Genomic DNA, 18,995 nt, shown 5'->3' with positions numbered 1-18,995 from the left:
CTCTACAAGCTTAAGAAATACCAAGCACAATTTCCAAACAAAACCACAGCTAACGTAGCCAATTAAAAAGGTAAACCAACCTGAGCTGAGATCATAATAGGATGAGGATAATCATCCTGACTTCTCAAAAGAATATCCTTATTTAAAAGGCAAATTAACTTCAAAAGTGTTTCGACCTGTTTAATAGAGTTACATTCTGAAGGAGAATAAAGATACAAAGAAGAGTGTTCAGAAACATACAGGAATTGGAATACAAACGCCAAGTCCTACCTAGCTACAATTGCCTTAAAAGGCTACTAAGCTCCAAGTATTGTAACCCAAGTGTTGAAAGGAAGCTCTTTATCTTAAACCCAACTAATACCTCGAACAACATTCAGAACTTATCAATTGCAAAATGCTGCCTGATTAAAGCTCTTGTTTGCCACGTCCTGATCAGTCTATTTTCACAGAGGAATATATCTTGTGGACAAACCAGAAACAGGCATAAAAGCCAATTGTGCCCGTCAACACGAAGAATGCATAAGATACAATCAACATGTACCCAAAGTAAAGGATTCCTGAGATCACTTTTGTTATCTCCAACTTCGTGAAGAAGTAAAATGCAGAATATGCAAAGAGGTACAGTGCAGAAGAACCTGCGGTCAAATATGCTCTCCACCACCAGTGATAGTCTTCACTGCATAGCTGGAAGTAGCAAAGCACAATTGTTATTTCAGCACAAGTTATGATGAGAATGATGAAGACTATGAAGAGGAAGCCGAAGATGTAATAGAATTGATTGAGCCATATTGAGGTCAGGATAAAGAAGAGCTCGATGAAAACAGCACCAAATGGTAGTATTCCACCAATAAGTATGGAAAATGCAGGCTGCATGTACCAAGCCTGCTCAGGTATCTGCCTGGGGATCTTGTTTGTCTTTACTGGATCCTCAAGAGCTGGCCTTTTGTAGCCTATGTAACTGCCAACAAAAACCAGGGGCACGGATATGCCAAACCATAGTAACACCAAGGCAAACATGGTCCCAAAGGGAACTGCACCAGATGATTTCTCCCCCCAGATAAGAGCATTCAGAACAAAGAAAATGGCAAAGACAATACCGGGAAACATAAAAGCAGTTTTCAAGGTGATCCTCTTCCATTCAGAACCCTTGAACATTTTGTAGAGGCGAGCCGAAGAATATCCAGCAAATAGACCCATGAAGACCCACAGGAGAACCATAGCAGTCATCAGACCCCCACGGTTGGAAGGGGAGAGGAAACCTAGTAATGCAAATATCATAGTGACCAAGATCATCCCAAAGAACTGGACTCCAGTCCCCACATAAACACAAAGAAGCCCAGAGTTAACTGGCGGTCTAAATGCATCACCATGGACTAACTTCCATCCTGTTTCTTCCTGGGCTTCTTCCTGAGTCTCTAATTGGTTGTAGTTAGCTATATCTCTGTAGAGGGTCCTCAACATAATCATGGCCACCATGCCAGACAGAAATAGAACTATCATTAAGGAGTTGATGATAGAAAACCAATGAATTTGATCATCATTCATGAGAAGGTATGTGTCCCAACGAGATGCCCATTTGATTTCGCTGGGCTGCAATAGACAAATTCAGGTGTAAGAAACACACTTGAAAAGGAAGGTAATTTCAAGAAAGAGGATCCGCACCTGGAACGTGACATCGTATGAGAAGACAACATATGTATCAGCAACTACTTCTTGGGGTGTAGTGCTACCGGGGGCTATTTTAATGTCTGCACTGCATGTAGTAACTTTAGGGTTCTTATCATCCCAGTTACTGTACTCATGCTTCACACTATTTGCAAAAGTGAGAAAGATGTAAATAGGTTATAATTCAAAATGCAGCATAAAATAAAGTCTGAGAAAACAAAAGTTCAGATAATCAGTTCTCAAAAACCAATGACAGTAAAATTCAATAAATTAAGAATGCTGAGATCATCATTCTATTTCAGGTTAAACATTCTAAAATTATTCACACAAGAGTTTGACAAACAGGTAGCTTTTAGAACACTATTTTCAATTGCTTGGGATTAGTCAGAACACGTATGGGTATGATAAAAGTGTGAGTAACATTTAGGTAGAACAGAAAATGTGCATGTAACACAGAAAGATCCTTCAATGGGCATTCTTGATAGAAGACAACCGATTCTGAAATAGGAATTAGCCAAGTATAAATGAATTATCCTTTCGACACTACAACTAAGCATGTTATTATTCTGTTATTCAAATATCCTTCCTCATCCCAGGCCATACAGAAAAATATCACTAGTAATGTCTAATGAATCATTAACATTGGACTACCATTAACCGGAAACAAGAAAAAACCTAGGACTACAAAGTATGAAAATGTGCATCTGTTGTTTTGTATGTTACTCAATTAAAGGATGTCAAACATGGATATCAGCTGCACTAAACCAATAAAAGATAAACAGCAACTTCAGCATGTGATATGCAACTTTTACAATTGCCTACAAAGTTTAGTCCCAGTCTGAGATATCATATTTTCCTGTTACATTGTGAACAGGGACCATCACCACATACCAAGCTAGTGAAACAGAATAATCTATTTGGCATACTGCAAGGAAAAAACTAAGACGATCTCATGGAGTAAATAATTAAATTTCTACACGCATAACTCTTCAGAAATTCATTAATAAAATCACTGTTTTTTTATAATGAGATCTTCCCATTGTCCTTTATTGATGACCATATACATAATAAAGAAGCCTCTGCCTGTTATATTGTACTCAAACTCCTAATTTCTATTGCCTAGCATGAAGTTGAAGGAAATGAAGAAAATAACTCTTTAATTAAAAGAGGCTTTTAGAAAGTAAAGCATAATAAGATAATAAACGTACGCGCATAGACAAGCATTTAAATGGTTCACTTATGCAACTCTGGAAAGGGAAAGCATTAGAAGTACTATAAATTTATTAACAGTTTGCTCATTGTAATACTCCAGCAAGCAGAAATCCTTGGCATCAATGAATGGAGGACCCCAAACATTTGTTATCATTCTAACTGGACCTTCCAGTATAAATCTCATAGAACACCTGCTTGTTAATTACTAGATTAGCTAAAAGGAAGTGGGAAGCAGTAGAAGCTGAATTAATTTGAGAGGCAGATACCACAAGGACTGCATCAACTATACAGTCCTAATAAGTGGTTAGTAGTCTGGGTTTGGTGGTCAAATTATAAACAATTATCATTCATACCACCATAGATGAAAATCAAGAATCTAAACATTCAAAATAGGGAATCTGTATTCACTTTTCTAATATGCATTTTAGGTAGCTGCATTTGTAGCATTCGACAGATAATTCTAGCTTTGAAATAAAATGCCAAAGAGAAGTTATTTTGAAATTATTATTATAATTATGAAAATCCTATTGAGTTAAAGCCAAATAATTATAATAGTCATTAGAAGATAAACAGATTCATTTTTAAAGTTATTTAAACTGTCATATCAATATGAATAGAACCCTTTAATAGTCAGATCTAATTGACATGTCATATATAATTCAATTTCTACATGGTTCAACTTCATAACTTGCCTTCTGTGAAAAGCCATTAGTTATCCTCTATAGCATAACATTAAACTGCAGGTCAAACAAGCTCCAGATAACAACACTCTAAACCATGCAAGTGGGGTTGTTGGGATAAGCTCCAACAAAAGAATATGCTAAAACTAAACAAGACAGCAGTGTAAATTCCACTGCTCACAAGCTCAGGAATAACTTTCTAATTTCCTCTTTATCATACACTGCCAGAATATCGCATGTTTGGGTGGTTCATTGATTTTCTTTATATCTAACTTTATCACATTACAATTCTGCACAGCTTCTGCGGTAGTTGATACCCATTAGAAGTTAACAGAAGACAAATAGTTAAACCATAATAAGCATTAATTGCCAGAGTACACTTAAACTACAAAGTAAGGTCATGTTCCACAAATACCAACTACCAAAGCCAGCTTGAGACTAGATATTCTTAAGAGAATAAAACTGATTCAAATATGAATCTGCATGAAACATCAGTACCTGCTTGGGATCACCTCGAAACCAACAATACGAGCATCCTCAGATTCTGGATCTTTATGATACATGACTTTGAAACTGAGGTGGTTGCTAATGTAATATTTATCATCTTTGCTCTGATCACAAAGACTGCATATTAACTATGCAACAAACAAACTATGGATTTTTGCAGCTTAATGTAACAAGGAACTTACTTTGTACCCAACACGGAAACCATGTTCATAGCTTGGAGCTTGACTTCCACCTCTCCTTTGTCTAGGAACTGCAACGGGAAGATTATCCAGGATCCTGTAGTGTTCACAAGCATCAGGATAAATAAGTCATCAGAGCAGCAAATTTATGTATATTAAAAGCTATGAGAAAGAAGCCTATCAATTGCAACAAGACTATAGTTGCTACATGCAAAGTGACTAAAAGCCTGGAAGTAATGACAACAAGATTGGCACCTCGTATCTAGAGAAATCACGAACTAACAACTTACATGTTCACACGATATTCGTCATCAATCTTCTCCTTGAAGTTCTTGGCAGCTTCTGAGGTAAGTTTTGTTCGACAAACCACTTTGCAACTTTCATCCCTTCTCATTTTAAACTGAGGATTGAATAATGCATACCATATTTTAAAAAAAAAAGGAGCTTCACCGGATCAAAATTTTAGTTTCTTTCCAATTATAATTTTGCCATTGTCAGGCATCAATTTATGAGAATACATGACATTCCAACTATGACTAGTTAAAAAGCATAATTGTTCATCCAAGCAGAAAAGAGCGAGTACTCACTGAATATATAGAATTTTCAATGCGATCACCGCGAAGGACCTCCCCCAAATTTTCAGCACTGTTCATTATATTGGAAGGCTTACAGTAATCCAAGAAATAGTAATCATATGGAAGTTGTGTTTTTGTGGAGGAAAGTTTGTTCACTTTGACTTGAAGTTCATCACCCTGTGCAATAAAAGAAAAGGAGAATCATCAATAGTAACATTTTATCAAGCCTGGTAGCCAGTAAACAGTAAGTTCTTAGCTCACTGTAATACCAAAGTTGAACACAAGAAAGTGACAAGATATTTACTGAATCATATATTTTGTGTACCTGTACTAACTAATATATGATCATTTTGATTAGTAAACCATCACATGTCCAACACTAATTGTTAAGAATCAACATATGACATGGAAACATGCAAATAAATAATTTAGATCAATTAGCATCCAAGTCATCTTCTTACAAAGGGCTTTTCTCATTAAGAGTTTACCACTGTGCAATTTTCCCCTTTCTCTCTTCTCTTCATTAAATAATAAAGGCAGCAAGTCCTTTGTATTTCCAACAATTGTTATATGGTTGTCTCCCCCCTACTGAGAAGGTTTTTTATAGATTAGATTGAAACATACCGGAGTACTACATCAAACTGGAGTCTCAATATAGAAACCAGATTGAAAAACTGCACACTTCCACTGATGAGATGAAGAGGAGTAACCAGCCTCTTACTTAAGTCCAGTTAAAATGCAGTAAAAAAAATCACTTGCATATTCTCATCTAGATATCAATCATACGTTTGCCTAAAGTTTCCTCTTTGGTTCTTACTAGGCAATATAAGTCAACAATCCACTAACCCAAATAAGGAGATACTTGATTACTAATGATGCCTAAATTGACACCTAATTTGACTTCAGATGTGACTTAGCCTAATCTGTCTCGTTCTAAACTAAAATCAAGTATAAAAAAAAAAGAGACTTACAATGTTGAATGCATGAAGTAGAAAATACAACGTACCTAAACAGTAATAAAAGCCCTTATGAAGGCCCAAGTTGACCCAAACTGCCCTAATTCCTCTAAGTCAGAAATGCTTCAATATGAAAAATTTTAGGGCATTTGATGAGACATGCTTCGATATGAAAAATTTTAGCAAGACCTAGTTATAGTTATGAGGCTAACACCTTTTATTTTAATTAGAAAAAGAAATAAATTATCTTAAACCAATGCAATATAAGATCTCCACATTCTGACAACCTTTTGACATAGTCAAACCATCAAATCACAAGCACTAAAGTTTCATGTTACACTCCAAAAATGCAAACTCACAAGAATATATGTCGAGCCCATCGTGTCTCAGGTACTAACAAGCATGAACAAGTTACCCTTCGAAGGCCACGTTTAGAAGGAGAACAGGAACAGAAGGAATATAACACGTTATTCCTAATCGTCTTTGTTGGATGAAACCTCGGGGAAGACGGAGAATATCAAACACAAGCATACAACGAGATCCCGTAATAACCATTATCAAACTTTTAAGTTGAGAAAATTCTAAGGACCAGATGACTCATCCGCAACGCCAACGGGCGATAAAGTTCCACTCCCTGGGTCAATTTCAAGCAGATCGAAGGAGCGAAGCCCAGATCCGAGAAATTTAATACAAGAAACACAATAAAGACACAGATCTCGTGAACACCCACCTAAGGATCTTAAACCCTAACCAGATCGGCAACTGGATCAAAGGTCAAAAGGGAATCACCTTCTGGAAATCGCGGGGAGCGACGCCGGGGAGGTAGAAGGCGCTGGCGGAGGGCAAGATGAGAAGGCATGAGAGGATAAGAGCCACGGCGACCTCGCCGCCGTTCGCCTTCGCCATCGCCAGATAACGAAGAAAGGAATGAGAGAGATCGAGCTGCCCTTCACACGCGATGGAAGAAGAAGAAGAAGATGAAGCCGACGCTGCCCGAAATACCGACGAGATCGAAACGGGTAACGTTGTTTTATTTGCTTAAGTTAATGAACTTTGACTTCGGACGACGCGAACGCTGCTAAAAGACTCAACGTTGCACCCTAGTACGTGATAGGCGGGATGGGGTAAGGACGCTAGCGGGACCCACTAGTTTCTCTCCTGTGTACTGTGCCACTCTCTCCGGTCTATTGGTTACGTGGCAGAGGTGAAGGCGGTGCTCATTGGCTGGGATTACGTTGCATCTCCAGCAAACATTAGGTAGCTGGGCCACACGTTATTGGACAATTAGCTGGGCCCCACGAGTCACGCTTTGCAATTGCAAAGCCGCTTCAATATTATGGCTAATTACATATTAGCTCCGTACGTTTAGCATACTTATAATTTAAAAGATTATATTAATATTTTTTATAATTATGAAAATAAAATATTTAGATCTATTTATTCTAATTATATCGATTTTATCAATAAAAATATAAAAATAAAAAGATAAAAAAATAATTTAAATATTATAATTAGTGATAACGAACATTATTCATAATGACGGATGACGACATCGTTGGAGGTCAATTATTGTGAATGAGGAGAACGATAGCGAGAGGTAATAACCACTCTGCATTTGTGTTGGTGTTTATGTAAATATCGAGTAACCTTTTCATTGCTTTGTATTTGTAAATATCGATATAATTATTGAGCATCAAAAGTATTATTAATGCATATGCCAAGTGTCTCTCTTATCGTTTGACAACTATATTGACACCGAGACAAATGTAGAGTAGTCCTCACTTTTTATCGTTATTCTCCTTATACACAACAGTTATCCGTGGCTCCCAATAATATCATTGTTCGTTACCATCAATTAAAATATTAAAATTATATTTTTTATATTTTATTTTTATATTTGTATTAGTAAAATTAATAACGTTAAGATAAATAAATTTAGATGTTTAACTTTTGTAACTATATGAATGCTAATATAATTTTTAAAAATATAAAAATCAGGAAGATAACTAAAATAATTGTAATTGATCGTTGAAGGTGTCACGATTCATGACTAACGCATCACCAGCATCTCTTTCCTTTTCCTTAATGTTCTCCTTCGTGTTCTTAAGGAGAATAGATTCCAGGGCTTACCATAAATCAAACATGAGAAGCCATACAAACTCTATTTCATTGGTTATCACTTTCTATCAACAAATAATAGAAGCGCAATATCATGAACTTTTGCGTTTATTATCTTACGGTATAAATCGAACTTCCACTTCCATAAAATTTCAGTATTTAACTCCCTAAAAGTGATTTAATTACTTCTATAAATTAATAAAAATGTTCAAATCAAAATTAAATATTTTGTAATTAATTAATTAATCAATCACACAACTCAAGAATATATTTACTATAAAATGTATTTTAATTTAACGATAATTTTTATTGAGAGAATTCTTTTTAGGATTTTGTCAAGAGGTATTTTTTTAAAAAGGATAAGTAGTAAATAAGAGATTGGATTCCAAAAATTTATAATAAACTATCAAAATTTTTATTGGCTAAGCGAGCCAATACATTTGAAAATATATTATATGATGTTTTGAATTCATAATCTTGACAAATGAATTTAGTATGTTATAAAAATATATCGGATGAAATTTTAAATTCTTAATCTTTGGTAAGTAAATATAATACACCAAACTAATGTTTTAGAAGTATATGTTATAAAATATGAGGTTTGGAACTTTCAATCCTTAAATAATGAGATATATATATATATATTTAAATATTTATTTTTTATATGAGTTATTTTTTACTGGGTGTTCAATCTATTATCTCAGTTATATTTTTTTTAATAGACATATATTATTATTTAATAAAAGATACCATAATCGATCCTTGATTTATCTTATAAACCGATCCATAGGATGTAAATTATCTGCTCCAATTGTCTGATAAAAGTATAGTGTTTCTTTGAGAAATATAAAAATAGATAATAATTAAAAAAAAACTTAAAAATATGAATTTATCCAAATATATATATATATTTTTAATAACAACATGAATACATTTTTCACATTACATTTGTTTCTTAGGATTCCTTTTTTAGCTTTGCATAAAATGACCTTTCAGGAGCCAAAGAGCCAATACATTATTGGAGATCACAACGTGATGGATCTGAGGACACGTGAACGGCGGACACTTTGGCACGTATCAATTAACCAGTAAAAGGACAACCTACACTCATACATGTTTGTATATGATTCTTACATGATTTGGAAGCAACTATACTTGTATTTATATTCAAACAAACATTTCTTCTCTCAAAGACCTCATTGTTCCTAAACATTCTAATCATATATCACTTATCTATATTGTTGCACAATTCATATATAAGTATTATGTATGTTATTAATATAATATTTTTTAAAAAAAAGAAAATATGTTTTTAAAAGAATAATTCACAGATATAAATTATATATTGACTCTATAGACACCATGTTGAGATGTAAAACTTTTATTCACCATGGTCTCCATACATCAATAGATTCCTTAAGGTAATCCATTTCTCAGCTCTAAAACATCAGTTACTACAGCATTCAAGATTCTCTGAGTTATATGATCTATCATATGATCATAATTGAAATAAAAAATATATGTATTCCTCCATTTGCATATAGCTTCATCCCCTAAATTTTAATGTGCCAAAATGTACATGTTATCAAGGCAAGTTCAGTCTTATCTTATTGAAAATTGAATAATAGGAATAAAATAATTACTTTTATATGTCAAAACTTAATTTTTGGAATGCACATCTATGAAAAAAATAATGATTATAAAATATTCGTGGAATATCATGTAAAAAATAGTAGAGTTGAATTGATCCTTTCCAAAATTGATAAATTAGTAATAATTTTTATCTCCACAAGCATGCTTTCCATAAATTCCTAAATAAACACTAACATATGTTAACATAGATTAGATGCCCGAGTGACAGCGTTCGCCAAATGGACGGTTTTGATCATCCGATCGCTGGTAAGTGTCTGATCCGACGGCTTACGGGAAGCGATCGGACGGGGCCCTAACTCGCCTCGTAGAAACTATAAATTGCTCGTTTTCTTATCATCATTCTTCAATTATTTGCCTGCCCGCTGGCTCCCGTCGCTTCCTCGCTTCACCCCTCTCGGCGATCCGATCTGAGGTAGGCTTCTCTCCTGGTCGGTCCTCCTGCCGGGATTCCCAGCTACCTCCGATTGGGCGGTAATATTGGGTTTTGGTCGATCGGGTTTGTTGATGGGTCTCTATCGATTCTTTGTTTGGGATCTGAGAACGGCTAATCTTATTTACCTGATTTTTGGGGACGTTGTATTTGGATCGAAGTTTCTCGTTTAAGATATTGTGAGAGGTGAAAGGAGCAAAGATTTGGGTTGATAAGTACGAGATCTGGGTGGTTTTGGCCGGAACATGTAATCTCGATTGGTGGGCCATAGCATTTGAGTTCTGTTGGAAACTTTTTGATTGACTTCGAATTAGATCGCCGCTTTTTTTTGTTTTCTGCTACGGGCTTTTACGCAATACATGCTACTTGATATCCTTGAAATTGGTGAACTTTTGCCGACAATTAAGCCCAGAGTTTGGTTTGATCTGCTTAAAATGTTGTCTTTTTTTTTTTGTTTCGTTTCTGTCAACAATATATCAGCGACTGCTTTAGCCAAAGGTTCCTTTGTAATCGTCTCATTTCTTCACATAAAAGTAGAAACATACTGTGTGAAAATTTCATCCATGGTTGGATTCTGAATAGATGGATATGTTTTCTAAAAGAAGAGCTGTTGCTTCTTACAGTCTGTAGGTTTTGAGCATGGGTGAGGCAAAGAAGAACGTCGACATGGAGGAGGGATCACTGGAGATTGGCATGGGTACATAAAATCTATTCACCTGGCTGTTCTTGATCCGATGAAATATATATGTGATTTCTGTGTGCTTGTGGCACGTCTCTTACAATTTGTCTCAATGAACTTGACTCTTTTTGTTTTTGTTGATTAGCAAGTTATGCTGTCGATGGAATGTGTTTTGAATGTCTGAGTAGAATATCCTGACGTCTTTGTCTAAGCTTGATTTTTCCTAGGAATTTTAAAGAACCTGAAACTGGGAAGAATGTTCATGATCATGCTTGGTCTAGGACATATGATTTAAGTGGTAAAATGCAGTAAGCAGGTTGGGGATCCAAACTTGGTGTGCTTCCAATTTTCATAAATATGTAGAATATGTATTAAAATAAGTACTGAATTGCATTGTGAAAAAAGAAGACAAAGCATTATACAAGTAAAACATCGAAGCACATGCTGCAGGTTTTGGATTAGATGGTTGAAGGTATAGTTGTGCCTTTCTGTCAAGTATGGTTCCCATAGCCACCAACATGATGTGGCTTTCGATGCTAAGGGGTTAAGCCCAGCATGCTTTTGAAGATATAACAACAACAACAAAACCGTAAATCTCAACTATGTTTTTGGAGATAGTGTCAATCATTTTATTCCCTATGTTTAACAATTCTCATCATTTAGTAATTAGTACTGGAATTTGCAATGCATGCAGGTCTGGTACATCCGTACATGGAGATTGCCCATGCTATGCTAGTTAAACTTTGAAGTTGTAACCATTGTTTTTTAAAATGATTTTTCAACATCAAGGAATTGGGGGTTTTTCTTTTTAATTTTTAAGTCAGCAAAGTTGGACTTGTTTCTTTCATGTTGATGAACCCTTGAAGAATCTAAAAGTGAGGGTTCTTACACATGGAAACATCATTCTGGAATGAAAACCTTAAGAATGATGAAGTGTGTGTTCAGTTATCTTCTATTTGCCTCACAAATGTTAAAATTAGGAGTCTTGTGGCATATGAATATCCTTTTTAGTAGTTCATAACTACTTATATGCAGAAGCAGCAAGATGATTATTGTTTTTTTCTTTAAAGAGATCTTTAATTTTACCAGTCAAGCATGGGGAAGAGAAGCAGAAAGTATGATCACTCTGTGGTTTTATGAGCATAAACATAATTTTGTTCCCGCTGTTCCATTAAAATGCCATGTCACTGCAAGTGGAATCATACGATTGGACAATCATTATGGCTGATATAGATGATATGATGGTCCAACTAAGCAAGTTCAGAAACCCAAACGTTATTTTTTGTTAAACCAGGGAAAAGCAAATAGGCAATTACCATAAACGGTTTTTTTTCATTTCTGTCTGAGAAATTATCTTATGTAAATGATGATGATTCTTCGAGCTTATATGCTTTTTTTTTATAATAATCTTTCTATATGGTAGAAGGGCCTATAATGATCTCTTTTTGGTCACAGAGTACCGGACTGTTTCTGGAGTCGCAGGACCGCTTGTTATCTTGGAGAAAGTGAAAGTATCACTCTATCTTTTCTCCTGCTTGAAATTTGAATCTATCCCAATGTCTTATATTGTTGAAAAGTGTGCATCACTTTTTAGTTGTTTGAGTTTCAACTTTTTTTATCATTGTTACCTCCTTTCAGGGTCCCAAGTACCAAGAGATTGTTAATATACGATTAGGAGATGGCACCATCCGACGTGGTCAGGTGCTGGAAGTTGATGGTGAAAAAGCTGTTGTACAGGTGCTGATGCGTTACATTGACTTTTCTGGTTCTAGATGCTTTTTTCTTTTAGAGTTTCTGTGCAGGTCACTTTGGATCATGGTGTGGCTTGTAGCCTGTAATCCCTTTTTGTAGCATTCAGCACTTTTGTTGCTTTTAAAATTTAAAGCTCTTGTATGCTAATATCTTCTGATTCTAGAAAATCAGGAATCAGTTTCTTATACGCAAGATATTACAACAACAACAACAAAGCCGTAATTCATAACTATTTAGGGCTGTCTACATCGATCTTTTGCCACCATTGGTTAAGATCCATATTCATGAGATCTTATATGCAAGACATTCTAGGCTTAATTTGTAGTTTGTTTGGTTTTGGGTTGCAAACATTTGAAGGCATTTCTCTGTCTCTCCAGTTCAGCCTACCTGTCTTTTCTTCTATTTTTTTTCATGTCTTTAGATACATCAATTAGCTGGATCATGTCATAAGCAGTCAAGAGGATGGACCACTTAGACAACTAGTGATGTAAACAGATAAAGCAAGGCAAAAAAGTGTCAGATCTTCAAAGATCAGCCATGAAGAAATTTGCTAAGAATCAGTCAAGAACAACATAATGTATTTGAATATAGATAAATTAGAAATACAGACTAAAACTATTTTCATTGTAGAACTTAAAGCAAATATGTAGCTGAGTTTACTAAAATCCGAGAAGTTGAACTCTTGACCTAGGGAACTTTGTACACATGCTAAAAGAATGACATTATTTTGGTACAAACCTACGACAGAAAAAGTTGAAGGAAACCTGAACCTTGTACATCATGCCAAAGGCCACGGTGAAGTCAAACAAATGAAGAACATCAGGTTTCTTGCTGCAATTCATGAAACGATAGTGAAGAAGCTGATATGAAAAGTAATATTTTCTTCCTATTAGCAACTTTAATTTTAGTAAATTATGTAGAGGAAATTGTATGAATGGGTCCATGAGTTTCATTCCTAGCTCTTTTTAGTCAGTTTATACATGTTAGATTTTGCACTTGCATCCATGCAAGTGAAACTTTATTTAGGCAGGACAGGTTTAAGAAAAGAGAAATTATTTGCTACCAAACATCTTATTTGGTGATGAAATAGGACTGGACAACTTCATGACCACAAGAAGGCTCGAATAGATTTTCTGTGGTAACTCTTTTGCACTCATGTTGACCTGGAAACTTGGAAGAATATCGTAAAATATGAGGAAGCATAAAGATTATGCAACAGTTGCAAGCGAAATATATAAATAATTAGTTAGCATTGGAGGCAGTCTTTTGTAAGGTGTTTGCTATGATGTGGGTGGATGGTAAGGAAGCAGAGGATAAAAATGCAATAAACTTTGATTGCAGATGTTAAGAAACTTAATGCATTTGCTTTATCAAATGTAGATCTTTTTAAGGAATTATAGTGGGGAATGGCCCTCCATCTTGTAAGGCTATTTGTCATGGTATTTAATAAGTGATAAATTTCATGCTTTGTTTTAACTTAAAGCTATTGTTTTACCCATATGACAAGATATTGTCACTTTTAATGTGTCCAAGTGACTCATTCTATTTCGTTTGGTTCAGGATAATGTTACTCTACCAAAGATACCAGAGGATGTTTTGTTTCTGAAAGCTTTCTTATGCCTATCTCTACTTGACCTCCTTTCATGTTGATTAGGTTTTTGAAGGAACTTCAGGAATTGACAACAAATATACCACTGTGCAATTCACTGGCGAGGTGATATATCTTTTGATTTTTCTGTATAATTTACATATATGTGTATTTGTGTATACACACAAACCTTGATATGCTTTATGTCCGTTATGTCATTTTTGACATGTTGTATAAGACTTAGTTCTGAACTAGGTATAATATGGTAGATCGCAAATGATATATTTAGTTAATTATTGTTATTTAACAATGTATCTTATTGTATGATCGAATATTTAAGCCAACATACAACTGTTTTCTACAAGCAAGCAAGGTTACTGTTGTGCAACCAGAGCATGATATTTCCATATCCCTTAATGAGGTGTCACATGGATCCCAAATATTCAGGCACTGACATTTTGTTTCTAATGCATCACACCTTATTTAGCTTTGATAATAAAACACAAGGCATTCTATGCAAGCCTTTTAATACAGTGATGAAGACTACATTTGAGCTAGACTAGTAGTTCATTCAGCTATGTGGTCTTTTAGATGTGAAATGCTATGACTGGTTCTGTCTACTTAACGAATGAGATTTCCAGGAGGATGGGTATGAAATGGTCGACACAATGTAGGATAAATATCATACAATCATTTATAATATATAGGCATCACGGAGTGGCAACACTGAGCAAGCTCCCTGGGGGTTTGTGGGAATACTAAACCTACATGCTTGTGTAGGTGAAACTCTCCTCCACATGATGTGCACTACAAATGACTTGTCCTGCTTGAATTGGTGCTGTCTTTACTTTGGTAGGGCCCACTGTTATGCTTATAACAGGTTACCAAAAAGTGATACGTGGCATGTGCATTGAATTTGCCCATTTATGTTCAGCATTATTCAACATACAATCATGTTTCGTAACTGACAGTTTGAAGAGATGGCATCTTTATTCTACCTGTTAGGAATTATATTCTGTCTTTTCTTGATTCAGGTTCTGAAAACCCCTGTATCTCTTGATATGCTTGGGCGCATTTTCAATGGTTCTGGAAAGCCAATAGATAATGGCCCTCCTATATTGCCTGAGGCCTATTTGGATATATCCGGTGAGTTGGTAATGGGAAGTGGATTATCAATATAAATCTTGGTGGTGTCCTGACTACTTTCCTACAAATAGGAATTAACTCTTTAACTTCTGGCAAATATGTTGCAGGAAGCTCTATCAACCCCAGTGAAAGAACCTATCCAGAAGAAATGATCCAAACTGGAATATCTACCATTGATGTTATGAATTCCATTGCTCGAGGTCAGAAGATTCCCCTCTTTTCTGCTGCTGGTCTCCCTCACAATGAAATAGCGGCTCAGATTTGTCGTCAGGCTGGTCTTGTAAAGCGTCTGGAAAAATCTGACAATCTTCTGGAGGTATTTCCAATCCATTAAACTCATATAGCTAATAATCAAGTAGCAAGTCGTGGTGAGTCAGTTAGCTGTGCAAGTCTTGAGATAACTTTCCTCGGAGCAAGGACAATTGTTTTTGTGGCATGGCCACACACCAGTGCCTCTTTGACACCTTATGTGCTAATTGGTATGTCCCTTGTACCATCTAGTACCAACAAAAATTGGCCCAGCAATAATTCAATATGGTTCAGCATGTCCTGACGTGCTTGATGGTCCTTGATTCAGAGTATGATTATTACATTTCTGATAAGGTTAACAGAATCCAATATTTTTTTCGGTATGGGATATTGAGCTCAAGTAACATTTGTCCACTTAAATTAGCAGAACCTGTACATTTAGTTACTTTGCTGCAATTGACAAAACTGCAAATGCAGAATCAAGCTCTGTTCATGGGCTTGAACTAGTTGGGCAATGGCAATGAAACCACAGTAAGAGGCAATATGTGGATGGGGCTTTGCTTGTATCTTGCATTTAGGGTTCAAGATGCGGAGATTGGTTATTGTGGCACCTGATTTGCGCTTAAGTCCTGCCTATCAGTCTTTAAATGTATCACAAAAATGGATAGATATATCCAATTAGTTGTATTTATTGAATGTTATTGAATGCAAATGTCTTATGCTAGTTGCTTCAACTATATCCTTGGTGCTGGTGTTGGATCAGTAAAACCACGTATATGTTTAATCCTGAACTACCAGTTGTCTATCAATACTACCAGCTGTCTAATTGTATTTCAATTATACTGCTACCCAACTGAAGTGTCACCTTACTCTTATATTGTGGAATTTTCCTTTTAGATGCAAATATAGGTCACCCTCAAGTAATCTGATCAGCTGCAATGACCACGACAACCAACTCAATTGTAGCAATTGTAGAACTCTAATTTTTTTCCATTTCAGAAAATTGACTTGTTTATTTTTAATTATCAGAAGGATGAAGAGGACAACTTTGCTATTGTATTTGCTGCTATGGGAGTAAACATGGAAACTGCACAATTTTTCAAGCGTGATTTTGAAGAAAATGGTTCGATGGAGAGGGTGACTCTTTTCCTAAACTTGGTAAGCTTTTGTCTATTTCTGTAATTGGGAAACTTGTGCTATTCTTATATTTTCCTTTCCTGCAATGTTTAATTGGCGATAAAATGGTCAATAACATTCATTGCATACTAATTGTCTAGGCAAATGACCCTACAATTGAGCGTATTATTACTCCACGAATTGCGCTCACAACAGCAGAATATTTAGCTTATGAATGTGGGAAGCATGTCCTTGTCATCCTAACTGACATGAGCTCCTACGCAGATGCACTTCGTGAGGTACTGATCCTACTTATTTTTGTTAAAATCAACAGCATCCTGTCTTATTAAATGTATTTCTTTATGCCTATATGTCTAATATACACATGAATGACGATGTATATCTGATATTAAATTCAACAGCATCCTTATCCTACTTTTCTTTTTTTGTTAAAACCAACAGCATCCTGTCTTATTAAACCTATTTCTATATGCATATATGTCTAATAGACACATGGATGAGGATGTACATGTAATATTAGCAATATTTTAAATTGTCTGGTGATTTCTTCATGTTACCGAAGCAATTCTGTTAAGTTTTGGTTTTACTTAATATTCATTTCTTGAAAATGTGCTATGGCCTTTAAACTATTAAAATACCTTATATTATTAAATTCTTCTTCTCCAACTATACATTAGCCTTTCAATTTTCATTCAACAAATTGCTGTGGATGTGTATTTTTATTTTGTGTCTTCATGGATTTTTTCTGCTTTTTCCACAAGCTATTTTATTCTATCTTCTATTACTAAATTGATGGACTTAAAGGGTTTCTTTCTATTTCCAATTGTTACCTTTATGCTTTTAGGTTTCAGCAGCTCGGGAGGAGGTGCCAGGTCGACGTGGTTATCCAGGGTATATGTACACTGATTTGGCTACAATATATGAGCGTGCTGGACGTATAGAAGGAAGAAAAGGCTCCATCACACAGATACCAATTTTAACCATGCCAAATGATGGTATTCATTAGATATCATGCTTTGGTGCTGTACTGATCTTTCTTTTCTTTCAATCACAGACTACAATAAGTTTTTCTAGGAACTTTCATGCAAATATTCTAGTACAATAGTTGAGAAATAGTTATATTACCTCTTGCACTTCCATGGTGTTTTTTCATGTCTACCTGATGCATGAGCGATGTGCAGCATATTTAGTGAGAGAAGTTGTACTCTCCTTTTGGTTAACAGGTTCTGTTTCTGTACAGATATTACCCATCCCACTCCTGATCTTACTGGTTATATCACTGAAGGCCAAATTTATATCGATAGGCAACTCCATAATCGTCAGGTATTGTACATTATACGTATATTGCTAGTGCAGAGGACCCAGTTTATTCTGTCAGTGTATTTCCCTGGGATATTCACTGTTGTTCTGCATTTGCGTTTAGGTAATGAAACTAATATTACTTATTTTATGGGTTTGCTGACTAACGTCTTTGCAATGTTGGCAGATATATCCTCCTATCAATGTTCTCCCATCTTTGTCTCGGCTGATGAAAGTTAGCTTCTGTACTTGATGCTTCCTATGTATTGGATATTCTTTTTTTTGGTGTCGATCGTCAAGGTCATCAGATAGCCTCCTCTTATATGTAAATTGATTTCCCTGCAGAGTGCTATTGGTGAAGGCATGACCCGCCGTGATCATGCTGATGTCTCTAACCAGGTATGTGATTAGTGTTGTAGGTATTTCTATTGATCTTTGTGTTTGTACTGGAATGTCCATTCATTTGATTGCTGTCATACTCTAGCTTTATGCCAATTATGCCATTGGAAAGGATGTTCAAGCAATGAAAGCAGTTGTGGGAGAAGAGGCACTCTCATCTGAGGATTTGGTCTCTCTCTACTTTCTCTCTCTTCCACTCTCTTTGTCTGACATGCATCAACTTGTTGCTTATCATGTTGCAATCTTGTGCAGCTCTACCTCGAGTTCCTAGACAAGTTTGAAAGGAAATTTGTTGCCCAAGGGGCCTATGATACTCGTAACATCTTCCAATCGCTTGACCTTGCATGGACTCTCCTCCGCATCTTCCCTCGCGAGCTTCTCCACCGCATACCTGCAAAGACCTTAGATCAGTATTACAGCAGAGATACAACACACTGATTTTATCTGTTCAACTTCAGGATTTCATCTTCTGAGGCACAAATAAGTTGCTGGGTGTACTAAAAGCTCAGAAACTCGGGCTGTTTTTGTCCGAGCGTTTAGACTCTTATTTTTTTTCTTGGCTCCCAATCCTAGAGCATTCTTAATGCCTGCCTGAACAGCTTTTGTAAGTTCTTAAACACCGCCTTAATTATGGTTGTATATCTGTATTTGTCTTAAAACTAAAATTCATACTTTATTGTAACTCTATTCTTGCTGTTTCTCGTCCGGAATAAAGACTGTTATATAGCGATTTTGTCCTACATCCCTGATATGAGCCAGTAGCATTATCTG

At 35.6% G+C, this 18,995-nt stretch overlaps 2 protein-coding genes across 3 annotated transcripts; one reads left to right on the top strand and one right to left on the bottom strand.

Moving 5' to 3' along the window:
• Positions 1-121: 121 nt before the first annotated feature.
• LOC135643564 (transmembrane 9 superfamily member 7-like) lies at positions 122-13,031 on the bottom strand. 2 transcript variants are annotated; one of them, XM_065160656.1, is made up of 8 exons: positions 12,958-13,031; positions 6,564-6,606; positions 4,831-4,995; positions 4,534-4,643; positions 4,247-4,340; positions 4,056-4,168; positions 1,663-1,810; positions 122-1,590 (listed from the first exon to the last, which is right to left on the bottom strand). In XM_065160656.1, exons 1-8 carry the CDS (start codon positions 13,029-13,031, stop codon positions 433-435), a joined length of 1,905 nt encoding a protein of 634 aa, XP_065016728.1. In that variant the 3' UTR covers positions 122-432. The 2 variants fall into 2 exon arrangements, with proteins under 2 accessions (XP_065016728.1, XP_065016727.1); XM_065160655.1 differs by lacking the exon at positions 12,958-13,031 and having other exon boundaries at positions 6,564-6,791.
• Positions 9,890-18,964, top strand: LOC103991217 (V-type proton ATPase subunit B2). Its single transcript, XM_009410581.3, has 15 exons — positions 9,890-9,957; positions 10,599-10,672; positions 12,110-12,165; positions 12,293-12,391; positions 14,061-14,120; positions 15,029-15,140; positions 15,248-15,456; positions 16,419-16,547; positions 16,667-16,804; positions 17,371-17,521; positions 17,767-17,849; positions 18,013-18,060; positions 18,171-18,224; positions 18,310-18,393; positions 18,477-18,964. The coding sequence occupies exons 2-15, from the start codon at positions 10,615-10,617 to the stop codon at positions 18,660-18,662; spliced, it is 1,467 nt and encodes a 488-aa protein (XP_009408856.1). The 5' UTR covers positions 9,890-9,957; positions 10,599-10,614; the 3' UTR covers positions 18,663-18,964.
• Positions 18,965-18,995: the final 31 nt, after the last annotated feature.

The sequence above is a fragment of the Musa acuminata genome, chromosome BXJ3-7 (assembly GCF_036884655.1).
Source record: "Musa acuminata AAA Group cultivar baxijiao chromosome BXJ3-7, Cavendish_Baxijiao_AAA, whole genome shotgun sequence".
In the NCBI taxonomy this organism is placed as follows: domain Eukaryota; kingdom Viridiplantae; phylum Streptophyta; class Magnoliopsida; order Zingiberales; family Musaceae; genus Musa; species Musa acuminata.
The sequence above is the reverse complement of the archived record's forward strand: the minus strand, read 5'-3'. Positions and strand labels throughout refer to the sequence as shown.

Coding starts and splice junctions, on each gene's coding strand:
- LOC103991217 (XM_009410581.3), top strand. CDS start 10,615: ATGGGTGAGGCAAAGAAGAACGTCGACATGGAGGAGGGATCACTGGAG. Junction 15,141..15,247: donor GGCCTATTTGGATATATCCG/GTGAGTTGGTAA, acceptor AATATGTTGCAG/GAAGCTCTATCAACCCCAGT. Junction 15,457..16,418: donor AATCTGACAATCTTCTGGAG/GTATTTCCAATC, acceptor TTTAATTATCAG/AAGGATGAAGAGGACAACTT.
- LOC135643564 (XM_065160656.1), bottom strand. CDS start 13,031: ATGAAAATAGTTTTAGTCTGTATTTCTAATTTATCTATATTCAAATAC. Junction 4,996..6,563: donor CTCCCCGCGATTTCCAGAAG/GTGATTCCCTTT, acceptor TTTATTGCACAG/GGTGATGAACTTCAAGTCAA. Junction 1,811..4,055: donor TTCGAGGTGATCCCAAGCAG/GTACTGATGTTT, acceptor TTTTGCAAATAG/TGTGAAGCATGAGTACAGTA.